The 20,608-nt window shown below is 34.8% G+C and overlaps 1 protein-coding gene and 1 pseudogene across 1 annotated transcript; both read left to right on the forward strand.

Moving 5' to 3' along the window:
- The first annotated feature begins 7,228 nt into the window (after positions 1–7,228).
- Positions 7,229–8,067, forward strand: LOC149492573 (uncharacterized). The gene is made up of 2 exons (XM_089715877.1): positions 7,229–7,444; positions 7,588–8,067. The coding sequence occupies exons 1-2, from the start codon at positions 7,229–7,231 to the stop codon at positions 8,065–8,067; spliced, it is 696 nt and encodes a 231-aa protein (XP_089572003.1).
- A 6,126-nt stretch (positions 8,068–14,193) lies between these two features.
- On the forward strand, positions 14,194–18,555 carry LOC149492574 (uncharacterized; annotated as a pseudogene).
- The last annotated feature ends 2,053 nt before the right edge of the window (positions 18,556–20,608 follow it).

Raw genomic sequence — 20,608 nt, forward strand, 5'->3', positions numbered from 1 at the left:
TAAAAATTAGAACATAGCATATCTTCTATTTTTGAAATTAGAAAGCAGGTTAGAACTTACTTACAAAGTTCTAAAGTTACGAGTTTAGAACTAACATACCAAGCTCTCTTCTAATTGAGCAGAATTGATTTTCATTCAAAGGTTTTGTAAAGATATCTGCTAATTGCTTTTCTGTGGGAATGAACTCAATCACGATATCACCTTTTTGTACATGATCACGTATGAAGTGATGTCTGAGTTCTATATGCTTGGTTCTAGAATGTTGAACTGGATTCTTGGATAAATTGATGGCACTTATGTTATCACATTTGATAGGCACTGTTTCTAATTTCAGTCCATAGTCTGCCAACTGTTGTTTAATCTATAGAACTTGTGCAACACAGCTTCCAGCAGCTACATATTCTGCTTCTGCAGTAGAAAAAGCAACATATGTATGTTTCTTGCTAAACCATGATACAAGAGCGCTACCCAGAAATTGACAAGTTCCAGACGTGCTTTTTCTATCTATTCTGCTTCCTGCAAAATCAGAATCACTATACCCAACAAGATCAAATGTATCATCTTTAGAATACCACAGACCCAGATTAGAAGTTCCATAAAGATATCTTAGTATTCTCTTCACAACAATTAAATGAGATTCTTTGGGACACGATTGAAATCTAGCACATAGACAAACACCAAAGTGTATGTCTGGTCTGCTTGCCGTTAGATATAGCAAAGAAACAATCATACTTCTAAACAACTTGATATCCACGTCTTTGCCTTTTTCATCTTTTTCTAATTTTGACAATGGACTCATTGGTGTACTACATACCTTGGCATTTTCCATTTTGAATCGTTTCAATAACTCTCTAGTATATTTTTCTTGATTAATGAAAATTCCATTCTCACATTGTTTGATTTGAAGTCCAAGGAAGAAGTTTAATTCTCCCATCATACTCATTTCGAACTCACCTTGCATAATCTTAGAAAATTCCTTACAAAGAAGGTCATTAGTAGAACCAAAAATTATGTCATCAACATAGATTTGTACAACTAGAATATCATGTGCTTTATTTTTGATAAATAGTGTTGTATCAACCTTTCCTCTTGAAAAACCATTTTCTAATAGAAACTTACTCAATCTTTCATACCAAGCTCTAGGAGCTTGCTTTAAACCATAAAGAGCTTTAGTAAGTTTGTAAACATGATTAGGTTTATCAAAAATTTCAAAGCCAGGAGGTTGTTCTATATACACTTCTTCATTTAGAAAACCGTTTACAAAAGCACTTTTCACATCCATTTGATACAACATGAAGTTTTTAAAACATGCAAATGCACAAAGCATTCTAATGGCCTTAAGTCTAGCAACCGGGGCAAAGGTCTCATCAAAATCGATGCCTTCTTCTTGGTTGTACCTTGACCCACTAATCTTGCTTTATTTCTCACAACGTTACCATGTTCATCATGCTTATTTCTAAACACCCATTTTATTCCAATAACAGAATGGTTTTTAGGTCTAGAAACAAGTTTCCAAACTTGGTTTATCTCAAATTGATTTAGCTCTTCTTGCATAGCAAGAATCCAACTTTCATCATTTCAAGCATCTTCTAAATTTTTAGGTTCTAATTGAGAAACGAAAGCAACATTACCAAAATATCTTCTAAGTTGAGCTCTAGTCATCATCCTTTCCGAGGGATTATTCATAATGTCTTCTTGGGGATGATACTTATGAAATTGCCATTCTTTTGGTAATTGAGAATCTTCATTTTCTGTTTCTAGCATTTGATTTTCAACTGTGTTCTGATCTTCATGTTCTAATTCTGGTTCAGCCTGACTATTGATGTTCTGATCGCTTTCTGGCTGTTCTAGTTGTTCTGATTGCTCATTCTGCTTTTCAAGATTAGAATCTACAACATTATCACTTTCTAATGTTCTAGAAGTAGAGTCAGTTTCATCAAACACAACATGAATAGATTCTTCTACAACTAGAGTCTTTTTATTAAATACTCTATATGCTTTACTATTATTAGAATATCCCAAAAAAATCCTTTCATAAGATTTAGCATCAAATTTAGCAAGATGATTTTTCTTGTTATCTAGAATAAACCATTTGCACCCGAAGATATGAAAATAACCAATATTTGGTTTTCTACCTTTGTATAGCTCATATGGAGTCTTTTTAAGTTTAGATCTTACCAAAGCCCTGTTTATAATATAACAGGCAGTGTTAACTGCTTCTGCCCAGAAATACTTTGGTAGATTAGAATCACTTAGCATGGTTCTAGCCATCTCTTGAAGTGTTCTATTCTTGCGTTCCACCACTCCATTTTGTTGAGGTGTTCTAGGTGCTGAGAAGTTATGGAAGATTCCTGTCTCGTTGCAAAAAGCATCGAATTTCTGATTTTCAAATTCTCCTCCATGATCACTTCTAATTGCCGTGATGTTGTATCCTTTCTCATTCTGTATTCTCTTGCAAAGATGAACAAACATGTCATATGACTCATCCTTATTTCTAAGGAAGAGTGTCCAGGTGAATCTAGAGTAATCACCTACAATAACAAATGCATAGAATTTTCCTCCAAGACTAGAAGGAGTAATTGGACCAAATAAATCAAGGTGTAGCAATTCTAAAGGTCTAGAAGTAGAAACCATACCCTTGGATTTAAAAGAAGTTCTGGTTTGTTTGCCCATTTGACAAGCATCACAAATGTGATCTTTTTCAAATTTCAACTTTGGCAAACCACGAACCAAATCTTTCTTAGACAGTTTAGAAGTAAGGTGCATGCTTGCATGTCCAAGTCTTCTATGCCATAACCAACTAGATTATCGATAGAAACTAAACATATATCCTGGTTATGCATATCAGAGAGATCTACTAGGTATATATTTCCAAACCTTTTTCTAACGAATAAGGTTTTATTATCATGCATGTTCTGAACTTCACAATGAGAAGGTTCAAAGATTACTCTTCTATTTTTATCACAAATCTGACTCACACTTAACAAGTTATAATATAATCCTTCTACTAAGAATACATCTTCTATTGAAGGATTAGAACCTACCACACCAATACCAACGATTTTACCTTTTGCTTTGTCTCAAAAGCTTATTGTACCTCCCTTTTTCTTTTCTAATCTGGTGAACTTCTTTTTGTCACCAGTCATATGCCTAGAGCAAGCGCTGTCCATGTACCACATCTCTGTTTTCAGCTCGCTCCTTAGGCACACCTGAAAAGATCAAGCAAATTTAGGTACCCAACTCATATTGGGTCCTGGAGGGTTAGTGGTAACAGGTGCACTATGATTCTTCTTTTTGTTGAAACTTTGATGTTCTAAAGTCACAACATTAGAAACAGCATTTTTCTGATTAGAAACACGATTCAGTTTAGAAATGCTATTAGAACTTGTCTTCTCTTTAGAAAATGATTCTGAAATTGATTTTAGAATTCTAATCTCAGCTTTCAAAGATTCATTTTCAGAATTCAGATTTTTGCATTTTTCTTCAAGATGTGTCAGATTTTCAGAAAATCAATTATTACAACTTTTAAGATCTTTGATTTCTATAATAAGATCTTTACATGTAACTTCTTGATAAAAAGCATCTTTTAAATGATTACTTTCAGATTTTAACTTTCTGAAATCTTTCTTTAGAACTTTATGCTTTCTAACAAGTTTTTCAAACTCATTGCAAAGATTATTGTAAGTATTTAGAAGATCACTTTCTAATTCGGGTTCAGAAATACTTACAGTGCTTTCATCATTCTCATGGATCGTTGCATTTGTTTCATTGATTCCAGCTTTCTGTGTTGAAGTCAGAGTGCTGATTTCTTTAGAGTCAGAATCAATGGTAGCCATTAAACAGATATTAGCAATCTCTTCTTGATCACTGTGGCTTTCAGAATTAAAATTGTCTGAATCACTCCATGCAGCTACAAAGGCCTGCTTCAGCTTCTCTTTTGTTGACTTCTTTTTCAATTTAGGAAAATTAGGCTTGATATGTCCAGGTTTGTTGCATTCATAACAAACCACTTTAGAAGGTTCTTTCTTAGGCAGGTTACTATTTTTAGATGGAAAGTTCTTTTTGTTAAACTTTTCTGTGGCCTTCCACCCTTTCGATAGAACTTTTTAAATCTTTTAGCAACAAGTGTTAAATCATCACTATCAAGATCAGAAGAACTTTCTTCACTAGAATCTACCCTCAAAGCCAGTCCTTTCTTTTTCTTATCTTCTGTTGTCAAAGAAGATTTCATTTCTTCTGAAACAAGAGCTCCTATAAGATAATCATAAGTAACGGGAGTCTCTTTGTAATTCATGACAGTTCCTATAGAATCCCATTTTCTAGGTAGAATTCTAAGGATTTTCTTAACAAGCTCATCTTCTCAAATTTCCTTTCCGAGAGTTCTCAAGGGATTAACTATATTGGTAAATCTAGAATTTAATTCTGCAATAGTTTCCCCTTCTTTCATACTAAACATTTCATATTCTCTCCAAAGGATATTTATTCTAGATTCTTTTACCCTATCTGTACCCTCATAGGTGACTTTAAGTTTTTCCCATACCTCTGTCGCAGATTTACATCCAGACACTTTGTTGTATTCAGTTGCATCTAAAGCATAATGAAGAATATTAATGGCTTTTGCATTTACAGCAATATCATTCCAATCAGCATTGGTATATTCTTCTTCTGTTTTTCTAACTAGTTCATCTCCTACAGTTTTCATGGGAATATGAGGACCAGTGATAACATTTTTCCAGCAGTTTATATCAACTGATTTCATGAAATTCTCCATTCTAGTTTTTCAGTTAGAGTAATTAGAGCCATTGAACAAAGGAGGTCTAGAAACAGATTGTCCTTCTAAAGAGGAAAGAGGAAGTGGGGTTGCCATGGGATCTTATCTCTTAAGCGGTTAAGCTTCGGTAAGTCAAGAGCCAATGCTCTGATACCAGATTGTGGGTCCCGTATATGAATGGCACAATCCAAGAGGGGGGTGAATTGGGTTTTCTAAACTCAGATACAAATTTTAGAAATTCTAAACAAAAACTAAAATTCTAAGTGCAGCAGAAAACACACAGAACTTTGTGAGAATAGAATATGGATTAGAATATCCTCACAATGTTCTAATTATAAAAGATAGAAAGTCTGCGAGAAGTGCAGCTATTGATTAGAACAGCTTCTCACTGACTTATACACTATCAGAACTTCTTTATGAAGGAAAGTTATAGAAATTGGAACTTCCTCATAAAGTTTGAGAAATCAAATAAAGCTATGTGAAAGATAGTTATTAAATTTAGAATTTCTTCACAGAGCCTTAATCAAATATCAGAATGACTTTATGATGGAAAGCTATCAAGGTTAGAACATCCTCATAAAGTTTAGAACATTAATAAGAAACCCAATCAGTGAAATATACTGTGAATAGAACAACAGTTAGAACATGGTATATTCACTTTATTAGAATACCAGAGTTCTAATGTTCAGAATAGATAAAACTTATTACCGTTTTAGAACATCTAAATTATTAACAATATTAGCATTTCTAAAAATTAAACAGAGGTGAAATAAAAGAAATATCAAGCAAGCTTCAGAAATAAAAAGATGAACACAGAGATGTATAGTGGTTCGGCACTAACTCGCCTACATCCACTCCCCAAGACGCATCTTGAGATCCTCAACTATGTTATCTCTTTTAAAGGGTAAGAGACAAACCAACAGTACAAGGCAATAGATTAACACCTAGATCTACCCTTTTGTCCCACTAGATTTTCCAAAGGTTCTAGTTAACCTTAACCCTTTTCTGTTTTTGGCAGAGTACAGAAAACTCGATTCAAGACATTACTATCCCACACATGGAGAAGGTCGCTTGATAACATCTATCTCAATAGCTTCTAACCTAAGCTATTACACACAAAAGTTTAACAAATAAAGAGCCTGTCTACTATAGATTACACAATCTAAATAGATAGAAAGAAACGCCTAAATAAGCACAGGAAAAACAGTTTTATCAGATTAGAAGATCGATTAGACACAAAACTGTTTTTCAAAAGTAATTGTAAAAATTCTTTTCACTTTAAATATTGAAAATGTTAAGTGTAGAGATGAAAAGAAAAATGGGGGTAGAGAGTAAGTTTTGAGAGATAAAGATTTGTTCAATGAGAGAGTGCTCTTAAAACAAAAACTCTTACTTCACCAAATGTTTAAGGCGTGAACATTCCTTTATATAGGACACTAAGAAGCAGTCGCCTTTGGAAAGAGATAGAAATCAGAATATCTTCTTTCCTTATTTAGAAGATATGAAAATCTTTGTTACCAAAAATTTATTTTATCCTTTTTGGTAAGAGAATAAAACACTTCCTTTAAACAAAAGTTTTTCGACAGCATTATTTTGGAAAATATTATTTGCGGAAAGATGCTCTTACTAAAACTGAAAGAGATTCTTCTTCGTTTTTAGGTAAGAAAATAATTTTAAGTACTTTAGATCTTTCAAAATATATTTCCGAAAAAGTATATAATTTTATTACCAAAAACATTAGAGAAGAAATCTCTTTAGTTTTAGGAAAATAAATCATTTCGATTTAAGGAATATTTTCGAGAAATAAAATACTTTTACGATAGAAATAATTTTGAAGAAATCTAATTTTTCCGAAAAATATTTTTGTGAGAGAAAGATAATTTTTGTACTCATATATGGAATTTCTCTCTATCCTACAAAGTATCCTAAATACCTAGCCACTAGGATCTTCAAAATCTTCACACTCAATGTAGGACTTGCCTTGTACGATTTCTTTCCATAGAAATTCTGCATAAAATAAAATTATCACAAATAACATAATTTAAATTTATTTGTTTTGTATTAATCATCAAAATTCGAGACTAGAAATTTTGACCCTTGAGCCAACACTATAAGCCGGAGTTGATGTTTTTGATAGAGACTTTGGCTCAAGAAAGTTAAATTCAACAAGTTTCTCATGCTTTTGGTTTTTGAAATTCTTTTGCGATGGATCGGTTAGGGCGAGGAGGGGGTATAGCAATTATATGGAAGGATGATGTTAAGTTGAACGTGTTGGGTTTTTCACAATAATTTATTGACTACTTAGTTGACCTAGATGGCAAGTTGCTTCGTTTGACATGTTTTTATAGGTATCTTAAAAGAAATAAAAGACGTCAAAGCTGGAATCTGCTAAGAGCCTTGGCCAGTTGACATTCGATGCCATGGTTATGTTTAGGGGACTTCAACAATTTTCTTAAAATGGAGGATAAGGAGGGGGAAGAGATCCAGCCTCAGTTTCTTATTGAATGGTTCAAACAGGCAATTGAGGAGAGCGGGTTACATGAGGTCAGTACAGATGGTTCGCGGTTCACGTGGTTTCAGATGCGAAATGGGCACATTACAATTCGGGAAAAGCTTGATAGATGCCTAGCTAACTCGAATTGGCTAAACTTGTATCCTGATTCTCATGCACAGGTAGTTTGGTTCCTGTTTCAGAACGTTGGCCTCTTGTTTTCTCTTTGGCACAATCAAACAGTTATAGTCAGGGGAGACACTTTCGATTTGACAATTCCTAGTTAATGTAATCTCATATAGAGGACGTGGTTAAACATGGTTAGGGACAGTTCACCTTAGAATTGATTATCATTAAAAATAAAAATTGTGCCATGGAGCTTCAACAGTGGGGGAGAAGTCAAAATGTTGATCAGCGGAGGAGGAAGAAGGTTATTGGAAGTTTGCTCTCTATTTCAGCTAATTCCCTTTTAAATGCTAACTTTGCTGTGCTTCAAGTTGAATGGAACTCAATTTTGTATCAAGAAGATCTTAGAGCCTGCCAACAAGCAAAAGTACATTGGCTGCAACATGCAGATCTTAATACCCATTTTTTCCATGGGTATATCCGAGGTAGGAGGAAGACTAATCATATAGAGAGGCTACGAGCAGATACTAGAGAAGGGATTTTGGACAAGGATGCATTATATGGGAACGTAAGGGATTATTTTATGCAACTCTTTGAAGCTAGTGAAGCTTATACGAATCGTATCACTCAACTGGATCGGGAAGCTGTTACTAGAGAAGACAATGAATTTTTGACTTGACTGTTTGAGGATGAGGAATTTCGTGAGGCTATCTTTCAAATGCATTCGAATAAACCCCCAGGGCCAGATGGGATGAGTCTTGCCTTCTACCAAAGGTTTTGGCACATCGTAGGTCCTGATATTTGTCGAGCAAGTTGCCTTTAGCTTGAGCAAGGTACCTTTCCAAATGCTTATCTGATACCCTTATTGTGTTGGTTCCAAAAAATAATTCCCCTAAGTCTCTTTAGGATTTTAGACCTATAGCTTTGTGTAATGTTATTTATAAAATTATCTCAAAAGTCTTAGCTAATAGGTTCAAAAGGGTGTTGTCTTGGGTTATTTCTTATAGCCAGTCTGCTTTTATCCCGGGTAAAATGATTCAAGATAATGTCTTACTTGCTTTTGAGGTTATCCATAATATGAAAAGGAAGACTGGGGTATGGGAGTTTGTGCTATGAAAATTGATATTACAAAAGCCTATAATAGAGTAAATTGGAACTTTTTCAGGGATATGCTGAGCAAGATGGGTTTTCATGCCAAATGGATTCATTGGATGATGTTATGTGTGTCAGAAGTTAAATATTCTATTTTATGTAATGATGATTTGGTGGGGCCTACTTTTCCTATTAGGGGTTTGCGGCAGGGGGATCCTTTGTCACCATACTTATTTCTTATTTGTGCTAAGGTTTTATCTATACTTTTCAAGGAAGTTGAAGGTAGGGGTTGGATTCATGGTGTTAGGGCGAGTGTTAAATGTCTACGTATCTCCCATCTTTTATTTGCGGATGACTCGATTTTCTTTTTTAAAGTGTTAGTTAAGGAAAGTCAACATGTCAAGAATATTTTAGAGGAATATGAGACAGCTTCCGTGCAGGTAGAAAATTTACAAAAATCGGGCCTTTTGTTTAGCTCTAATGTTAGCCGGACGAATAAATCTTTGATATCTAATTTGTTAGGCGTTCAATCCTTTAAGGGAGAGTAAATATCTTGGTCTTCCTTCTTTAGTAGGGCATAATAAGAAATAGATTTTTAACTATTTTAAAGATCGCCTGTGGGATAGAATCAATTCTTGGAATAACAAGCTTCTTTCTAGAACTGGGAAAGAAATTCTTCTTAAGTTAGTAGCACAAACTATTCCATCTTATTGCATGAGCGTCTTTCTCCTTCCCCTTTCTCTATGTGATGAGATGCAAAAAATTATGAATGCATTTTGGTGGCACTCTAGTGGGGCCGAAATAAGGGTATTCATTGAATGTCTTGGAATCACATGTGTTAAAATAAAAGGGATGGTGGTATGGGCTTTAGAGATCTCCATAGTTTTAATGTGGCTATGCTAAGCAGAGGTGGACGTTAATCACTGAACCCAACTCTCTTCTTTATTGTACTATCAAAGCTAAATACTATCCTAAGGGGGACTTTTTAGCAGCTAGTTTAGGGAGAAATCCTAGCTTTACTTGGAAGAATGTTCTGTTTTCTAGGGAAATTTTAAAACATGGGTATAGATGGCGAGTGGGTAATGGAGAAAATATTAGGGTGGGGAGTGATCCATGGATTCCAAAAGAGGGGTCTTTTCGAGTGGAAGAAGGCCTTCATTTCATTGAACCCTCCTTACGTGTGTGTGACCTTATGAAGCCTAATCGACGGGAATGGGATTTTAATAAAATATTTAAGCTGTTTAGTGTTCATGACATAAGGGCTATCTTGAATATTCCTTTAGGATGGACACTACAAAAAAACCGACAAATTGCGATCGATTTGCGACCCATTTACAAACAGTCGCAAATTGTAGAGCTAAAAATTTCCGCGAGTTTGTATTTCAGTTTGCGACCGATATACGACGGATTTGCGACCGATATACGAGTACGCTTTATTTTGTCGCAAAATTGCGCGCTTCAAAATGAGGAATAAAAACTGCGACTAATTTGTGACCGAAGTCTTTGATCACAAATCGGTCGCAATTTTATTGTGCAGTAAAACGACGTCGCAGACATGAAAAATTGTGACTGATTTTAATGAAATTTGCGACCGAGCAGTTGGTCGCAAATTTTAGGGCTTTAAACGCCAGACGCCCTCCTTCTTCTTTCTCCTTCTTTCTTTCTTCTCCTTCTCTCCTCTCCTCTGTTCGCAGCGCCGCTCCAGCCCCTCCTGACGCCGCTCCAACCCGCCTGACACCGCCACCTCCGCTCCATTGTAGGTCCGGTCACTCCTCAACGCCGTTCGCACTATTTGGACATTAGTTGAGGTAAGTTTTGCGTTTTTTTTTTCGAATTTTTTTTTTTTTTTTTTGCGATTTATGTGTTTTTTGCGATTTTGGTATAATGCGAGCTGGTTATTTGAAATTAGGTGCATTCTATATTTATTATTATTATTATTATTATTATTATTATTATTATTATTATTATTATTATTATTATTGTTGTTGTTATTGTTATTATTATTATTATTATTATTATTATTATTATTATTATTAAAATTGTTACTGTTAGTATTATTATTATTATTATTGTTATTATTATTATTATTATTATTATTATTATTGTTATTATTATTATTATTATTATTATTAATATTGTTATTGTTATTATTTGAAAAATAATATTGTTATTGTTACTATATTTAGTACATATGCATTGATTCTAGTTTACCCTTTTCTTTTCTAATGAATTGAAAAATAATAAAATAAATTAAATATGTTTTCGATTGAGTATGCACGTGACTAATAAATAAAATAAGTTTATAGTTGTAAAGTTTACTTCTATATCAATTTTAATAAGTTAATATGCGAATAATTAGAAAATATTTCACAAATTTTATGCAAAGATGCAAGCATTCGGTTAATTTAGTTTAAACCAAACTAAATTAGTTAGTTTTATTAACCTCGACTCAGTCTATTCTTATATTTCATTTCTTTTGTGCAGTAATTAATGTGATTTTTTGAGTAACATTTGTTTATAATTAATAATTTAAATGAAAATTTTAATACACTCTTATTTATTTGAGAAATTGTATATAATTTTTTTAAATTTGTATTTAAAAAGAAGTTATTTTAATGCATTAAGTAAATTATAAGTGAAGATTATAAATTTAAATTATTTAATACCCAAGTGCCTTATAAGATTGACCATTTATCAAGATTAAGAATTGTATTAAATTCATAAATTAAAGTGATAATAGAAGCCCACAAGGGAATTAAAAAATATATATATTCCAATGGTTGTGATTGTAAAGAGTAGGTGTGAGAATGTTAGATGTGCTTAGTGCTTTACCATTTTTAGGTACAAATAAAAAAGAAAATGAAAAAGTGATGTGCTTCATAAATGGGCTAGAGTTAAATAGAACATTATTTGGAAATACAGTTACAGATATCTATCAGAAGGGGAAACATAGTTACTTAAATATTAAGCAAACAAAAAACTAGTAAAAATATGTTTTTTTTTATATATATTATTGTAGTTATTATTTTTAAATATGGTTTTTTTTAATTGAATGATGCGTTTGAATTGGAAGCCTAATAGTGGCCATTTTGCCTTTGGAGAATGTTGGTATGATATAGAAGTATTTATTGAAGTGTCTTTGTATTTGAGATTTGATTGTGTTGTGCCGAAATACTGTCGAATTTTTTTCCAAAAAATTCAATATATGGAATAGTACACTTACCTTTATTATAGTAGGTTTATATATATATATATATATATATATATATATATATATATATATATATAACCTTTGTATTGAATAAATGAACTTAGTGAGTTTACATTTATATATAGTTACCCTTATTATAGAAATAACCTTAGTAAGTTAGAAGTGTAAATTGAACATTACATTGTGGCATGTTTTAAGGATGGTTTAGACTAATGCAATTACATATAATTTTCCCTTTATAAACACAGTGTTAATTAGGTAAAAAAATACGAACTAATTGAGATTGGATGTACTGGAGGTTCGAAGTCAATGGGATATTAAGACAAGAGTTCTTGTAAGGATTGGAGACGTTTAAACAGTTTGCAGTTGGTAATCCCAGTTGTATGGATGGTAATAAGTTGAGGTGTCCATGTAATCACAAGAAGTGTCGAAATAGAGCCTTCTTAGACATCGATATAGTCAAACTTCATTTGTGCAAAAATGGGTTCATGGAAAATTATTACGAATGGATACATCATGGTGAACCTCGAGTTTCCAGTGGGTCAGGCCACTATATTCCGGTAAGTTTAGAAGGTCAGCCTTATCAATTTCGATATAGTAATCAATGCAATGATATGGTAATCAATGCGAGTAGAGTAGAATGTCATTGGGATAATATGGAGGAATTGCCAACAATTGTTTGACATGCTAAGTGCAGCTAACAGTGAATTGTGGCCTGGATGCAAGAATCATTCAGTTCTATCTGTTGTGGCACGATTACTACACATGAAAGCGGAGCACCATTTTTCAGAAAGGTGTTACGATGATTTTGTGCAGTTAGTAAAGAAAATATTGCCTGAAGGCCATTCAATGGTTGATAATTTTTATCGGACAAAAAAATTAGTTCGGGGATTGGGACTACCCATTGAAAAGATTGATTGTTGTCGTAATAATTGTATGATATACTGGGGCATTGACTCAGAATTCAGAGACTGCAAGTTTTGTAATCTTCCAAGATATCAACGGCGGGGTCAAAGGACTGGTAGAGTACAAAGAGAGAAGGCTTTCAAGAAGATGTATTATTTCCCTCTTGTTCCTCGCCTTCAAAGGTTATATGCATCTAAGGCGACAGCTGAACACATGACATGGCATGTTTTGCATGAATATGAGGATGGTATAATGACTCATCCGTCAGACTCTGAAGCGTGGAAACAGTTTGATAACATTCATCCTGTGTTTACTGCTGATATGAGAAACGTGAGATTGGGGCTTTATACTGATGGGTTTCAGCCGTTTGGCCAATCAGGACAACAATATTCATCATGGCCTGTCATTGTCACACCATATAATCTACCACCATCAATGTGTATAAAAGATGAATATATGTTTTTATGTGTTATTGTTCCTAGCCCTACTAATCTGAAACACAAAATTGATGTGTTACTGTAGCCTTTGATTGCCGAACTTAATTATTTATGGGAATATGGGGTTGAAACATTCGATATTTCGACCAATCAGAATTTCATAATGCGAGCTGCTTTGCTTTAGACCATCAGTGATTTTCCAGCATTTGGAATGTTATCTGGGTGGAGTACGGCAGGCAAATTGGCTTGTCCTCATTGCATGGAAAACACTAATGCATTTACACTAAAAAATGGAGGTAAACAATGTTGGTTTGATTGTCATCGCAAATTCTTGCCAGAATCTCACCCTTGGAGGAGAAATCGACAATGCTTTAGAAAGAACATGACTATTGTTGAACCCCCTCCGCATATGAAGTCTGGAGATGAAATATTACAAGAAATTGAAGATCTGGAGCTTATGAAAGTTACAGAGTTAGGTGCAGATGAGGCAATGCAAGAATTAGCAAGAATAGCGGGTGGAAAAAGCGAAGCATCTTCTGGGATTTGCCATACTGGAGTTCACTTCTTATCCGTCATAACCTTGATGTGATGCACCTAGAAAAAAATGTGTTTGAAAATCTGTTCAACACTGTCATGAACATTGAAGGGAAAACCAAGGATAATGCAAAAGCGAGAGTAGACATGAAGGAAATTTTTCGTCGACCAGAACTCGAGCAATCTGTACTTACTGGTAAGTTTCCAAAGGCATATTATTGTTTAGATAAACCCTAAAAGCAATTATTGTGCGAATGGGTACGATCATTAAGGTTTTCAGTGGATATTGTTCAAATATGGGTAGATGTGTGGACATGAGGAAGTACAGATTGTTTGGCATGAAAAGCCATGACTGTCATGTTTTTATGCAAAGATTGATCCCTGTGGCATTTCGGGAATCATTACCAGCAAAAATTTGGGAAGCAATGACAGAATTGAGTCTCTTTTTCAAGGAATTGACGATGACTATTATCCGATGCGATGATATGAACCAATTAGCGCGAGAAATCCCAGTAGTCATATGCAAATTGGAGCGAATTTTTCCACCCGGCTTCTTTGATTCTATGGAACATCTGCCCGTTCACTTGCCCTATGAATGTCGTGTAGCAGGATCGGTACAATATCGATGGATGTATCCATTTGAGAGGTGAATCACAAACATACCATTCTAATCATTACATCATTTATTTGAACTCATACTTACATATTGGCATTGTACAATGACAGACACTTGTAGAAAATTAAAAAGAATGTGCGCAATAAGGCAACGGTTGAGGGTTCAATTTGCAATGCATATTTGGTGGAAGAAGCTTCCACCTTCTGTTCACACTACTTTAAACAACATGTTTTCACCAAGCATCGGAGAGTGCAACGTAACGATGACAGAGGAGATCGAATAGAATCTGAGTTTAAAGGAAATCTAACAATTTTCACCTATCCTGGGCGTACGATTGGTAAATCAAAAAAAAGATGATTGACTGATACAGAGATACGAGCGGCTTAAACCTATATTTTGTTGAATTGCGAAGAGATTACACCATTTGTACAGTAAGTATAAATATTGTACACTGTCTAAACCCGGTGTGGAGCATAGTTAAATCATACTTATGATAATTTGGTTCGTTCATAGACAGGAAATATATCAATCTTTTGCGGCTTCAAAATCCCAATTTGACTGATACTGCAGTTGATGCAAAACTGGACTCTGAATTTGCAGAATGGTTCAAATATTATGTAAGTGACTTTCAATGTACACAACGTGGAATGTACATTTATTAAATCTCACTCGTATCATTACTATTTCCCATAGGCTCGAAGCTCGGGAATCGATATTAGTAACAGATTCATTACAGATCTAACAAAAGGACCTCTACCGGTTGATAATGCCTACTCTGGCTACTTTATAAATGGTTACAAGTTTCACACTGAGGGTTATGGGAGAAGCAGAAAGACAATGAACAGCGGTTTTTGCATAAATGGATCAAACTACAGTGACGTGTCAAATGATTTTTATGGGAAATTGGTTGAGGTTTTAGAGTTAGAATATCCAGGTCTACCAATGAAGTGCACGATCTTATTCAAATGTGAATGGTTTGATCCTACGCCAAACGTTGGCACAAAGGTTCATCCTAAGTATAATCTGGTAGATATTAATCAAAGAAGAAGATATACAAAGTATGAACCTTTTGTGTTGGCAATGCAAGCTGCACAGGTGTACTATGTTCCATATCCATCGTTTAAATGAGATCGTTGCGATTGGATGGCAGTGTGTAAAATCAAGGCTAGATCAGTTGTTCATGCACTTGAAACCAAACAATCTGCTTCACTCGCAGTATCGGAGCCATTTCAAGAAGTTAGGGTTGATACGCAATCGATGCAAGTTGTTGAAGATTTAACGGATAGATTGGATGATGAAAGCCAATCTTATATTGAAATAGGAGCATCGGATGATGAAGAGGAGGAGGAAACAGATGATATTGAAGACACTTAATACTTAGAGCAGTTTTACTGTTACAAATTGATAAATGTATATCTAATTAATATTATTAATGAAGAATTTCAATGTTATTAACTTTCTTTACTCATATTTACCACATGTTCTACAATTCATATAATTGTATAAATTCATTTTATCTAGGTTCTGATATCTGCAGTACATATGGCTAGAGGCAGAGCGTTTGATTCAGACACATCCGGCAGTGGTTCGCGTGGAGTTCGTGACCCAGGACGCAGTGCCCGTGGACGAGGAGGGTCTAACCCTCCTTTTTCTTCAAGTATGTCTAGGGCTTCATCCTCTGCTCAGCGACCAGTACTGCCGCCATCACTTTCTTCTGCTCCTTCCTCTTCTACCCCCGTTTCTGGACCAGTACAGTCTCCACCAGCTGCACAGTCACCTACTGTGCAAGGTAATCATAAATGTCATTACTGTCATTTCAATTTTATATTAATTATTTATCTGCATTTATAGCATTTGTCACTTCTTTTGCAGGTTCATCAAATCCACATATCAGCCTCAGTTTGGTAGCGGGACAGTAAGTACTTATTCACTTTTTCCAAAGGCATGTTTTGTTCAGATTGTGATGCTTTCGTCCAATTATATTTCACTTGTGTTTTTTTTTCTCAGCATATATCCATCTTCTCGAGCATCGAGGCAAATTATGAGGATAATCAAGCTACAGCTACATAAAGAAGGATACACATGGGATGCCGTACCACAAGAGGTGAGAGACTTTTATTGGGAGGAGTTTCAGGTACGCTTTGGTTTAAGTTATATCATCATTCAATGTTTACAATTCATTAAGATACCTCCTTAGTATTGCTATTTTTCATTTTTTTTGTAGAAGCATTTCATATGGGACGAGGCAATTACAGCTATGCTGAAAGTGGCCTGGGAGAAGTTATGCGCTGATCAATATGCTGACTTCACCTATAGGATGAGAAGAAGCGGTAAGAAGCAGCAGTACGTGTCTCAGGAGATATGGGAGAGCTAGCAAAAGGCTTGGGAGGATCCTACATTCAACAGAAAGCGGGAGATATTTGCACAAAACAAGCACAGCGAGATTGGCGGTGATGGAGCAGGACCTTCTCGACACACAGCGGATCAATATCTGCTATAGAGACAGCTCGATTATTAGTAAGTCAACTAGTCACAGTATATGAAACTGATGTTTAATGAAAGGACACTATATATATTAATATATCATGCATAAAAATTAATTACAAGCTAAAGAATTAGGTCGTGAGCCAACACCGATTGAGGTGTTTACATACACTCACACGAAGGACCACGATCTTAATACGTTTTCCGACAGACGTGCGGTGAGCGTCAATGTAAGTAACAATGAATAATATTTACATTTACCCTCTACTCGTTGCGAAGATGTACAAAGTTCAATATAATAAAGCTTGCAATTACATTGATTAATTAATTTTTTGTTTTCAGGAGAACTATACTACAGCTCGGGAGCGTCTTGTTTCTTCTCAGACTGATGAATCTGAAGCTGAGTCAAGAATTAACGAGGTAGCACTTTATCTTGAGGCTGTAGGGGGCGAGAAGAAGAGGAAGGTATACGGCATCGGGTCTCAGGCATCACAGTTTTACTGCGGCTCAGCAGCTCACGCTTCTGCAGCCAGCGCAGGACCACAGCCTGAGCACAGTGCCGAGGAGTTTACTGAATTACGGGCTCGTGTTGATGATTAACAGAGACAGATTGCAAAACTTAGAGAGCATGTAATGCGGCTGTCCGGTCAACCCGGTGCTGGTGCTTCTTCCTCTGATCCTGTGCCTGCTACAGATCGAAATGTTTCGACGTCTCAGCAACAGCCACTACCGTCTCCTGATCCCGATGCTGCAGAAGATACCTTGGTCACCCCTCCCAGCACTACAGCACATCCAGCAGGTACTCCTCCCGGCGATTCCACATTGGATCGTGCAGATGAGCAACCGCGTAGATTTGATTTTTGACCTTTTTAGGCTCCAGTTGTTTTTTGACATTTTGTTCAGTACAATAACAATTACATTTTTATATTGTTTTTGAGTTGCTTTTGTGATATATATATATATATATATATATATATATGCCAGTTTTCACAGGTGCAATTTAAAATTATGGTTTTATAATAATATTTATTTTTTATTTTTTTTTAATTTTGCGACCGATTTGCGATAAAAAATAAAAACTTTAAATTTACAATTTGCGACCGAATTTCATAATTGCGACAGACTATTTCTGTGACCAATTTGCGACAGCGTTTCCAACGGCAAACACGACCAAATTTTGTGACCGATTTTTTTAATTTTGCGACCAAAGAAAAAATCGGTCGCAAAATTTTTTGCGACGAGCATTGTTGCGACCGATTTTTATCGGTCGCAGATCGGTCACTAGTTAAATTTAGCGACCGATCTGGCATTTTGCGACCGATTTGTCGGTCGCAAAATGCCGTTTTTTTTTTTAGTGGGTCTGGAAGGGAGGACCCTATAATCTGGCACTATGACAAAAAGGGAACATGCGTTGTTAAATTGACTTATTATCTTACTCTTAGATTTCTTGGTAGAGGGAGAGAGCGAGTGGTTAGTGAGGTTTGGAAAAAGGTTTGGAAGGTACATGTCCCTCCTAATATTAAGGACTTTCTTTGGCGCTTAATTCAAGGTTTGCTCCCTACGAAAAAATGATTAGTTGAAAGGGGTATTAGGTTGGGAGTGAACTATACCTATTGTGGTGTGGAGGAAGACACTAATCATGTGTTTTGAAAGTGCCCTTTAGCAGATGCGGTTTGGAGAAGAAAGGGTATCTTGTTTCCAGTGAATCTAGATTCTTTTATTTATTTTTTGCAACAGGTGTTGATAAATGATAATGAACAGCTAGAGAGCATTAGTTTTACGACGTGGTCTTTATGGTCTTCACCTAACAGTCTGCTTTGGCAAGTTGTGCAACCATCTGCAGAAACTGTTATTCATACTTCTTTGTGTGTGCAGCAGGAATGGTAGGACATGGTGGTGGCTTCGATTCCTCGCTTGCATAGCTCTGTGGCTGTTTCAAGTCAAGTTCTAGGCTGGGGTACGATTCCGACAGCAGGTTGGCAAGGTTTTTGTGACGATGCAAATTTTCCGGCACTTTATATGGCTGGTTATGGGATTGTTTTTGAGGACCCAGAGGGAGATTTTATATCTGCTATCTTAGGATTTATGGATAGCTATGTTGATCCCATTATAGTGGAGATCTTTGCTCTTCGGTCATGTTTGGTTTTGTTGCAGGATATTCTCTCTTCGCCAAGTTGCATTTACATTGATTGTCAATCTATCCTCTTTGCTCTTTTCTCTACTAGTTTAGATTTTTCTAAATTTGGAACTATTTTAAATGATTATTAGCAGCTTTTAGCCTCTAGGCCGAATGTGGCTCTTAGATGGATTAGGAGACAAGCTAACAGAGAAGCTCACGCTCTAACAAGAGCTTCCTATTCCTTTGCTCATTTTCAAGTGTAGGAGTTTATCCCTCAATGATTGTTACCGTTTTGTAATTCATAATAAAATTCATTCTCATATTTTTTTCAAAAAAAAAAAAAAAAAAAAAAAAGAAGGCTTTCATCTTGATTACCCAAAAATCATAATTTGGCATTTGAAGATGGGGGGTGCTGGAATAAAGATGTCTCACTTCTCTCTTTCTTTCTCTCTCTCTCTCTCTCTTTTTCTCTCTCAAGTAACAAAGTAATGTCAAGCCCCTTTAAGAACTAAAGAGCTCTTATACCATTTTGTTGGTGTTTCTAGCGATGGAGAAGATGAAGATGAAGATGAAGATTAAGAGAAGAATACTTGGGTTTCATTACTTGATATAAATCTGCAGCATATACAAAATATATAGACCGGCTACAACTACTTGGGAAATTAGGACAAGATTTAAAATCAAACTTAGGTCCAAAGCAAGAATAAAAAGATTACATCAGCGTATTCTAGAAGTTATAATATAAAAATACAAAATATAATGAGTTGGAGTGTTTAGCAACAGTAGCAACTCAACACCTACATATAGACTTCCATTACTATTGGGAAGCATTTGAAACTTAGTGCTAAATTCTATGGTCCTTTTGTTATTCTGCAAAAAGTAACTTCCACCAGATGCTTCCATTCATCATGTTCTTCATCTTTCTCAACTAAAGAAGAAACTTGGACCAGATCAAATCTCCATGTCTACATTGTCTAAATCTGCGGTCAGAGGGAATTTCATTGTTAGTCCATTTCAAGTGTTAGCTTCATGTTTTGTTATGTTACAAGGGAAGCAAGTCAAGCAAGCTCTCATTTGACTGACCAGCTTTAAAGGAAAGCTGATATAAATGGGAAACAACACAAGAATATTCACTGAAATTTTCTAGACTCTTATTATTTCTTGTTCTTCTATCTCTCCTTCCCCACTTCTTCCTCTTCTTTATTCTTTTTTTTTTTTTATTCCTTCTATCTTTGCAATTCCTTATTTCTTATAGCTGATTAGGTGTAGAATGAACCCAATACTTGACAACCTCCCAATGAATAAAAAGAAAATTATTAGATTAAAAATAATATTTAAAAATTATGTCACTCTTATGTAAATTGTATTTATTTACATAAAAATTTACATATTTTGAATTTTTTATGAATCTAATAAGAAACTAAAGTTGTATTTCAAGAATTTCATTTTATTTTTATTTTCAGAACAAACCTAATGGGTCGGTGTATGTAAGTATATTGACATAAAATAATTTTTATTTAGTTTTAATTTATTTTAATAAAGTAATAGTAGAACATTTCATTTTTTATTTTGAAAAAAAAAATATATCAATTCAAATTAATTCTTTTTTATTTTCCACTTCTTTGGGCTGGCTGGAAATGATAGTCTCAAATTGCCAAGTGTAAAGAGAGCAGTTATTTAGCATAATTGTAAATGTTTTATATTTTGAGATTATGTTTTTGAAAATTTTTTCCACTATCAAGTTTCCACAAAACATTAAAGCAAAGCAGCTTATCATCAACGGCCTCTAAAATTAATGCAAAGTTGAAACACTTGATATAT

Source organism: Jatropha curcas, chromosome 11 (genome assembly GCF_041381405.1).
Source record: "Jatropha curcas cultivar XTBG-Jc1 chromosome 11, XTBG_Jcur_1.0, whole genome shotgun sequence".
Classification (NCBI taxonomy): Eukaryota; Viridiplantae; Streptophyta; class Magnoliopsida; order Malpighiales; family Euphorbiaceae; genus Jatropha; species Jatropha curcas.